Below are 9,678 nucleotides of genomic sequence, written 5' to 3'. Positions count from 1 at the left end.
AGAAATTTTTTATTCTGCCCTCAACATAAGTGATAATTTGTCTGGGTAAAGAGTTCAGGATTAAAAATGTATTTTTCCCTAGAACTTTGAAGGCATTATTCCACTGTCTTTTATTTCCATTTTCAATTCTGTATGATGAAATTTTCTTTATATGTGTGTTTAGTGTGTGTTTTTTATAGTGAAATTTATTTACTTTTAATTGAAGGATAATCGCTTTACAATATTGTGTTGGTTTCTGCCAACCATCAACATGAATCAGTCTTAGGTGTAGCTATGTCCCTGCCCTCTCCACTGTCTTCTAATTCCCAGTATTCCTGAGAAGCCTGATGCCAGTGTCATTTTTGTTCCTTTGTGGGTGACCTATAATTTCACTCTAACATCTCACAGGGTCTTTTTCTTTACCATTTTGAAATTTCACAATGGAGGGTCTAGATGAGAATCTGTTTTCATTGTGCTGCAGAATTGGTGGGCCCTTCTGGTTTAGAATGCTTATCTTTCATCTCTGGTAAATCCTTTCATATAGTTCCTTTGATAATTTTCTCGTTTGTTTTTCTGAACTCTTTTTTTCTGAAGTATACTTGACTTACAATATTATGTTAGTTTCAGGTGTACAGCAGAGCTGACTCATTGGAAAAACCCTGATGCTGGGAAAGATTGAGGGCAGGAGAAGAGGGTAACAGAGGATGAGATGGTTGGATGGCATCACCGACTCAATGGACGTGAGCTTGAGCAAGCTCCGGGAGATTGTGAAGGGCAGGGAAGCCTAGCATGCTGCAGTGCCTGGGGTTGCAAAGAGTCGGACATGACTCAGTGACTGAACAATAATAAAACATAGGGATTTGATATTTTTATCCATTTCAGAATAATCGGCACTCTGAAGTCTTCTTTTCACTCTTCCTGGTGATTATAGGCAGAATTGTATCTGCTAAAATTCATATGTTGAAGCCCTAATCTCCAAGTACTTCAGAATGTGACTCTACTAGAAGAGAGAGCCTTTAAAGAGGACGATTGGGGGAATGGCACTGAAATATGTATAATATCAGATAAGAAACGAATCGCCAGTCCAGGTTTGATACAGGATGCTTGGGGCTGGTGCACTGGGATGACTCAGAGGGATGGTATGAGGAGGGAGGTGGGAGGGGGGTTCAGGATGGGGAATGCACATACACCCGTGGAGGATTCATGTTGATGTGTGGCAGAACCAATACAATATTGTAAAGTAAAAAAAAAAATTAAAAAAAAAAATTAAAAAATCAAAAAAAAAAAAAAAAAAAAAAAAAGCTGATGACACTTTCTTTCCGATCTGCTTCTGTAATGGGACTGTTTGGATGAGCCAAAAGATGGGCCTGATAATCTATGTGAGCCTATTTCTGCTGACTCCAAAAATCCTGAGTCTGCTGTTTGATCCTCAAGACAATGCCTTCCTGTCCTGGGCTCACTCCTACACTGCATTTCATAATCAGTCTAACTGCTGGGTCTGCGGAGCACTCCCCTCTTCATCAGTGGAAGGCTTCCCATGGTGAACATCGCCACTTCAAGGAAAAGACTTTCTCCAAGTCTACAAATACCTTTGACAACAATCATATGTGATGCCTCTTCTTAAACTGATGTTATCTAACAACCTTAGGATGGACTGATGTAACTATGGACGTAATATGACTTTTAATTTTGATTTTAACTTGCTTTGATGACTATTTTGCCTTGCATCTGTAACTGTGTAATTGGATTTGTTTCTAGTTGCATGAAAGTTTTTAAGTTACAAATGGTTGTCCAAGCTCTTATGAGTGCTACAGCCTCATCCAACTATTACTTGGGGCCCCTGGATCAGAGACCCTCAATATGAGGGCTAGGAGAATATGTTGCCTCAACAACTTAGGGATGCTCCTAAACAGCAGGAATTAGTTATGGAATGAAAATGACTCCCCCTTCCCTTGGCAACATAATTCTCCTAAAAGAAAAGGGGGGAATGAGAGAGTCATTTCCTAGGCAGGTTGATAAGAAGTCTAGGGGTCCCCAAGGAGAGAGGGGTCTGGAATTCTCAAGGAGGGAGAAAGGACAAACATTTTTTCCCTCTTCATTCCTTAGGGTTATATAACGATAATGTATCCTGCCTGAGGAGAGTCTCTGCATTAAACCTTCTGGCTAATTCTGTTATCTTAAAACGTGAATTATGGGAGTAGGTCTGGTGAGGTCTTTACAACATCCAGACATTCTTTGGATTCATTGGATTCATTGCCCACACTAGCAAGGGAGTACTCTTTCTACCCCGTTCTGATGCCTATATCAGAAGCTTTCTCTATCTCCTTTATACTTTAGTAAAACTTTATTACACACACACACACACACACACACACACACACACACACACACACAAAGAGGTGATGAAGTTAAAAATGAGACCATGAGAGTTGGTCCTAATCCAGCAAAACTAGCATCCTCATGAGAAGAGGAAATTTGGACATATAGAGACAGCAAGGATAAATACATGGAGGAAAGACTGTGTGAGGATATGGAGATAAGGTGGCCATTTGCCAGCTAAGTGGCATCAGAAGAAACCAAACCTGCCAGCACCTTGCTCTTGGACTTCTAGCCTCCAGCACTATGAGAAAATAAAATTCTGTTGTTTAAAGCACCTGGTATGTGATATTTTTTTAGCAGCTTGAGAAGACTAATACATTAACCAAGTTTAAGTGATAAATGTAGGAATAAACAAACTTGAATATGCTTCATTTAATAAGGAGAATTTATTGGTCCACGTAACTAAATATCCGAGGGTGGTAGGCTGACTTTGACCTCTACTGAATTCAGGGGGCCAAGCAACATCATCGTGATGTGCCTTGTTTCATCTTTCCACTCTGTGTTCTACTTTCTGCCTTTACGCTCAGACCTTGGGTGGGGTTGGGTTACATGCTCCCAGGTTTAAGTCCAGTGGAAGAGAATCTCGACCTCTTCATCTGCAGCTTCAGGAAGAAGTCTCTTTGTTCTTATTGGGCCCTTTGAGTCACATGTTCTGAGCCAATTATTAAGCCCAGAACAACATGATGCTCTAATTATCTAGTCCTGTGTCGCTTACTCCCCCCATTTAAAAGTTGCGTGTGTATTTATTTGACTGTGTGGGGTCTTTGTTGCTGCAGGTGGGCTTTCTCTAGTGTGGTGAGTGGGGGCTTCTCTTCATTGTGGCGCACAGGCTTCTCTTCAGGCAGCTTCTCCTGTTGGGGAGCACAGGCTCTAGGGCACATGGCTTGGGAGTTGTGGCACGCAGGCTCAATGGTTGTGGCACACTGGCTTAGTTACCCATGGCATGTGGGATCTTCCTGGGCCAGAGATCGAATCCATGCTCCCTGCATTGGTCCCACTGGACCACCAGGGAAGTCCACATTCTCCCCTTGAGCTAAGGGTGTCACATCATTCCCATCCAAACTGCCTAAGTGAGAAGAGAAGGGTGATTGTCTCATCAGAGGGAATTAATGTGGGGACTAAATGACAGAAGAGGTTTATGTGTACCAGGTTACATTTTAATTGCAATTTTAAATGTGCCTGGTAGCAGGAACATAGCTGCATTCAATTATCTAGATCTAGAGATTTAATAATGGCATAACAATGAGAGGCAGTATGGGTTTGATCTAGCTGGTATTTTTTGAAAAAAGCTGTTTGTATATTTATTTGTTTGGCTGTGCTGAGTCTTAGTTGCAGCACACAGAATCTTTTAGTTGTGGTATGAGGGCTATTTTAGCTCCTAGTTCCCTGACCAGGAATCAAACCCAGGCCCCCTGCATTGGGAGCACAAAGTCTTAGCCACTGGACCATCAGGGAAGTCCCTGATCTAATCATTATGTAGTGGACATTTACATGTATCTTGAAGGTAAATGAAAATGAGGGCAAAGCACTTAAAGAAAAAAAATCTCCAGTAAGTGTGTGCATGATCAGTGATTGGTGCAGTGTTTCTGTTTGTATCCAAGTAGGTCATTCCATAGCACTTTTCCATGACCTCTATCTTTGTAGTGGGATGAATAGTTATGGCTCATCTTATTTATCAGCATTCTGAGGCCCCATGAGAGCTCTAAGAAGAGCAATTTATTTCAGAGAGTTTATCATCCTTTGTCTCATAGTCTTAAAATTTGCTTTATTCCTGTACCTTCTGTTATCAATGCATGTGTCCATGTGACTTTCTCTGCTTGGTGGCCTTCAAACTGATGCTAAGGTAGAGAAAGTGGGACACCCTTCTGTTAGGAAATCTCACTAAGTGAGACTTGAACATCTTTTATAATTATCCTCAGGAAACTCATTTCTGGGCTGGGTGCCAGGTTCCATTACTGACTCGCTGGATAGCCTTGATCTGCAATTCCATAGCTCATTGCCTCAGTTTCTATATTAAAGAATAAGCCCCAACAAGACCTTGTTTTCTGCTCTAAGATGTTTTGATATGTAAACAGAGTTTTGCTTTTTCTTCCTCTCCTAAGTTCATTTCTTTCTACAAGTTGTTGTCACTGCCAACTAAACTCAGAAAAGCAGTGGTAGTAATAATAATAATAAATGCTAACGACAACTACAATAACAATGACTTCCATCTGTTAGTGCTTTCTACGCAGCACGAACTCTGCTGAGTAATAATTTTCCTCACGCTACTTTGTGTACTGTGTGGTAAGTGGTCTCACTACATTATTGCCATTTAACATATGAGGAAACGAAGGCATAGAGGGGCTCATCTGGGTTTCCCTCACCCTGGGGCCTTGTTCTTTTTTTTTTTTAATTTTAATTTTTACTTTATTTCACTTTACAATACTGTATTGGTTTTGCCATACATTGACATGAATCCACCACGGGTGTACATGCGTTCCCAAACATGAACCTCCCTCCCACCTCCCTCTCCATAACATCTCTCTCGGTCATCCCCGTGCACCAGCCCCAAGCATGTTGTATGCTGCATCGGACATAGACTGGCGATTCAATTCTTACATGATAGTATACATGTTTCAATGGGGGGGCCTTGTTCTTAACTGTTGGTCATAGCTACCTCCCTAAAGAGTATGGTGTTGTAGGACTTATGGACAAGGACTAGACAACTTCTGGAAAACTAGTACTAGTTGGTGGGTTTAGAAAAAAAAAAAAACTTTTGTAGTCAAACCTAATTCTGGGTCCACAGGTGAGGAAACTGAGGTAAAGAGATTGAGGGATTTGCTCAAGTTCATACCTAACAAGACCTCTTTGTCAACAATGATTTCAAAATACTGTTTGATGGGTGGAAGATCTAGTGTTTCTCCAAAGAAGACTTACAGGTGGCCAAGAGACACATGAGAAGATGTTCATTATCTCTAACTATTAGAGAAATGCAAATCAAAACTACAATGTTGCCTCACCTCACACTGGTTACCATGGACATCATCAAAAAAATCGACAAGCAATAAATGCTGGAGAGGGTGTGGAAAAAAGGGAACCCCCCTATACTGTTGGTGGGAACGTAAATTGGTACAGCCACTATGGAGAACAGTATGGAGGTGTCTTAAAAAACTAAAAATTGAATTACCGTATGATCCAGCAATCCCACTCTTAGGTATATACCCAGAGAAAACCATAGTTTGAAAAGATACATGCACCCCAATGTTCATTGCAGCTCTGTTTACAATAGCCAAGAAATGGAAGCAGTCTAAATGTCCATCACCAGAAGAATGGATAAAGATGTGGTACATCTACACAATGAAATAGTACTCAGCTATAAAGAATGAACTAATGCACTGGCAGCAGCATGGATGGGCCTAGAGATGGTCGCACTGTATGAAGGACAAAAGACAGAGAATGATAAATATCATATGATATGGCTTAAATGTGTACTCTAAAAAAAATGTACAAATGAACCTGTTCACAAAACAGAAACTGAATCACAGACCTAGGAAACAAACTTATGATTATCAAAGGGGAAAGCGTGGGGAAGGGATAAATTGGGAGACTGGGATTAACATATGTATGTTACTATATATAAAATATATAGTATAGGAAAGGAGTATGTCAAGGCTGTATATTGTCACCCTGCTTATTTAACTTATATGCAGAGTACATCATGAAAAACGCTGGGCTGGAAGAAACACAAGCTGGAATCAAGATTGCCGGGAGAAATATCAATAACCTCAGATATGTAGATGACACCACCCTTATGGCAGAAAGGGAAGAGGAAATAAAAAGCCTCTTGATGAAAGTGAAAGAGGAGAGTGAAAAAGTTGGCTTAAAGCTCAACATTCAGAAAACGAATATCATGGCATCCAGTCCCATCACTTTATGGGAACTAGATGGGGAAACAGTGGAAACAGTGTCAGACTTTTTTTTGGGGGGCTCCAAAATCACTGCAGATGGTGATTGCAGCCATGAAATTAAAAGACGTTTACTCCTTAGAAGAAAAGTTATGACCAACCTAAATAGCATATTCAAAAGCAGAGACATTACTTTGCCAACTAAGGTCCATCTAGTCAAGGCTATGGTTTTTCCTGTGGTCATCTATGGATGTGAGAGTTGGACTGTGAAGAAAGCTGAGCACCGAAGAATTGATGCTTTTGAACTGTGGTGTTGGAGAAGACTCTTGAGAGTCCCTTGGACTGCAAGGAGATCCAACCAGTCCATTCTGAAGGAGATCAGCCCTGGTATTTCTTTGGAAGGAACGATGCTGAAGCTGAAACTCCAATACTTTGGCCACCTCATGAGAAGAGTTGACTCATTGGAAAAGAATCTGATGCTGGGAGAGATTGGGGGCAGGAGGAGAAGGGGATGACAGAGGATGAGATGTCTGGATGGCATCACGGACTCAATGGACATGAGTCTGAGTGAACTCTGGGAATTGGTGATGGACATGGGAGGCCTGACGTGCTGTGATTCATGGGGTCGCAAAGAGTTGGACACGACTGAGCGACTGAACTGAACTGATATATGAAATAAATAAGTAAGAACCTACTGTATAGCACAGGGAACTCTATGTGGTGCTCTGTAATGACCTATGGGAATGGAGTCTAGAAGAGATTAGATATGTGTATACGTATACAGCAGAAACTAGCACAACATTGTAAATCACTTATCTTCAATAAAAAAACTAATAATGAAAAAAACTGAAAAAGAAAACATCAGTTGGGTGACTATCAGAGTTCATACATTTTTTTTGTCATTCATAAATACAAAATTTTATTTGCACTTCATTAGTGTAGAAGGACCACAATGCTTCTCATATCACAACACTCAAGACACGCCAAGTTATTCAAATACATAATGACTTATTTACCTTGACTAAACAAACAGTGCAGTTTAATAAAAAATATACCAAAGATAGGAGTTCAGAAATTCATTATCAGACCAGGAAAAAAAAAAAAAAAAGAACACAGTCTAGGCTTAATAGGAATAAGCTTCACCATCAAGAGGAGAGGTTTTATCATTACAAAGGTATATAGAATGTTTAGGCAAATACGTGTAGGGTCTTTGATATAGTAAAATGCATCTCTTTAAAACTCCTTTAAACAGGGTTTGTGTAGGACAGCAGCGTTCTTTTAAAATCTTCTATAGTTTCAAAAACATTTCTTTTATTGAATCTTTGTAGTTCTTAAAAGCACAGAGTGCGTTCATCAGGAAACCAGAGAGATTCCCAGGCCTCAGGACCAATTCAAGTCCCACATTCTAACTAGTCATGTTCTACCATTAATGTGAATAAATAACCTTCAAGACCTTTCAGCAAGCATGGAGCTTGCTTTGTGGGAAACACTCCAATACTTCAAAGATGCTACAGCTGGGAGAAATGTAAATAAAGAAAAAGCATTCAAGGTCGCTTTTCTCCCCCCAAAGTCTTCAGTTTTACAAATTTTCTTTAAAACAGTAAGCAAAGCACCACGTTCTTTCTTCTTATCAGAATATCTCCATCTTCATAATATAGTTAACAAGAACAACTGTATTATGTATTTCCAGAAACATTATAGCTCTCGTTTCTCCTGTTCTTTGTATCAGAAGTATGACGTTCCCCAGTGCACACACACTAGGCATTGGGATGATGAATGAAATATAATAATTTGGAGGGAAATAAGTCATTTATAACCCAAACTTACCCAGGATTGCATATCTGCATATTTACAAGTTAGTGTATAGCTCTGACGTGGATTACAAAGTGCGAGAGGAAATTGTCAAAATGATTGTAGTGCAGAATGCGACCTTCTCCCTGTCCAGGAATCACTCCCACTTCGCCTCCAAAGCGGCGAGTCAACAGCATCGCACGTGTTGTCTGGGCGGGGGCAGCTCTGGGGGGATCTCGGGCTCGGGTTGTAATGAGAGGATGCTGTTGGACAGCTCGTTCCTGAGCATGTCCAGGGGCATCTTTTTCAGGATGTCATCAACAAGCTTCAGGAAGATCTCGTCTACGTTGAAGTTATCCTTGGCGCTCGCTTCACAGAACCGCATCCCGGCTCTCTGCTGTGCAAACTTTTCACCCTGCTGTCTGCTGATCTCTCTGTCAGTTCCACAGTCCAACTTATTTCCAACTAAGAGAAGCTCCGCGTCTTCCGAAGCGTACTTATCGATCATCTTCATCCATTTCGGCAAGTCATCGAATGTCTCCTTCTTAGTGATGTCGTAGACTAATATGATCCCCTTGGCACTTCTGTAATAAGCTGAGGTAATGCTGTTGAATCTCTCCTGACCTGCCGTGTCCCTGACACGGCCGGCGGGCGCCCCGCACGCGGGCGCGGGTGGGGATGAGACATGGCACTAACACGGAAGCGCTAGGTGACGATGGAGCCGCCGGCGCGGCAGCAATGAACGCGATGGAAGCGACAGACACGGCGGACAGACAGAGCTGAGGCCGACCAGATCTGTAGCCTAATTTTCTTTCCTGTTAGCTCTACGGTTTTGATCTTAAAGTCAACACCCACGGTGGACTTGCAGGCCTCGCAGAAAGTATCGTCGGTGAAGCGCTCCATCAGGCTGGTCTTGCCCACGCCGCGGGAGCCGATGATGATGACCTGCAGCTTGAAGTCGGCCGGCCTGGGGGGCTGCTTGCGCCGGCGGGCCTGGCCGCCCGACAGCGCCGGGGAGCCCGCGCCCAACCCGCCGCTGCCCGCGGGCCGCCTGTGCAGCGCGGCGCCCGGATCCATGCACGCATGCGGCCCCCCGAGTCCCCGCGCCCCCTCGGCCTCCGCCAAGCGCCGCGGCTCGGCCCCGGGCTGGGCGAGCGCGCGCTCGAGCGGCCCCGGCGGCCCGCGGGCTCCGCGCTGCAGCTGCGCCGCCGGCCGGCCCCCAGCGTCCGCCCCGCCGCCGCCGCTGCCGCCCCATACATTGTTTTTTAATTGTTTGACTTTATTAAAAAATTTTAGAACAATGTAAGAGGTTATTTTTCCTCCTTCCAGTATGGCTTTGAGAGAGGGTGTAGCATAGACATGAAGCATCCACTCACCCAAACCTGCTGAACTTGCACGTGTGGGGTGGGGTGGGGTGGCCCTGTGGTCCACAGTCCTGTGGAGCTCCACCCCACTCCGTGGCACCTATGATATCTAACTTGAAGGGGCAGTGCATTTGGAGTCTGTGGACATCTTGCACCTGATCAAGGTGCCCCAAGAGTGGATTCAAGGATATGAGCGTAATGAGAAATTTCTGAGCAAGACGCACCACATGCTGGTGGAGGGCACCCCACAATGCCCTGAGTCTGGACATCTATCCCTCATT

At 43.1% G+C, this 9,678-nt stretch overlaps 1 protein-coding gene across 1 annotated transcript; it reads right to left on the bottom strand.

Annotated features, from left to right (window-relative positions):
• Positions 1-8,069: 8,069 nt before the first annotated feature.
• LOC128069007 (ras-related protein Rab-12-like) lies at positions 8,070-9,125 on the bottom strand. The gene is made up of 2 exons (XM_052662290.1): positions 8,824-9,125; positions 8,070-8,668 (listed from the first exon to the last, which is right to left on the bottom strand). Exons 1-2 carry the CDS (start codon positions 9,108-9,110, stop codon positions 8,221-8,223), a joined length of 735 nt encoding a protein of 244 aa, XP_052518250.1. The 5' UTR covers positions 9,111-9,125; the 3' UTR covers positions 8,070-8,220.
• Between the last annotated feature and the right edge of the window lie 553 nt (positions 9,126-9,678).

Source organism: Budorcas taxicolor, chromosome 25 (assembly GCF_023091745.1).
Source record: "Budorcas taxicolor isolate Tak-1 chromosome 25, Takin1.1, whole genome shotgun sequence".
NCBI classification, from domain to species: Eukaryota; Metazoa; Chordata; class Mammalia; order Artiodactyla; family Bovidae; genus Budorcas; species Budorcas taxicolor.
Note: the sequence above shows the minus strand (reverse complement) of the source record. Positions and strands in the feature narration are given on the sequence as shown.

Excerpts from the sequence above, each read along its gene's own strand:
- LOC128069007 (XM_052662290.1), bottom strand. The coding sequence starts at position 9,110 with ATGGATCCGGGCGCCGCGCTGCACAGGCGGCCCGCGGGCAGCGGCGGG. Across the intron at positions 8,669-8,823 it reads AAAATTAGGCTACAGATCTG|GGACACGGCAGGTCAGGAGA; the intron begins GTCGGCCTCAGC and ends CGGCCGTGTCAG.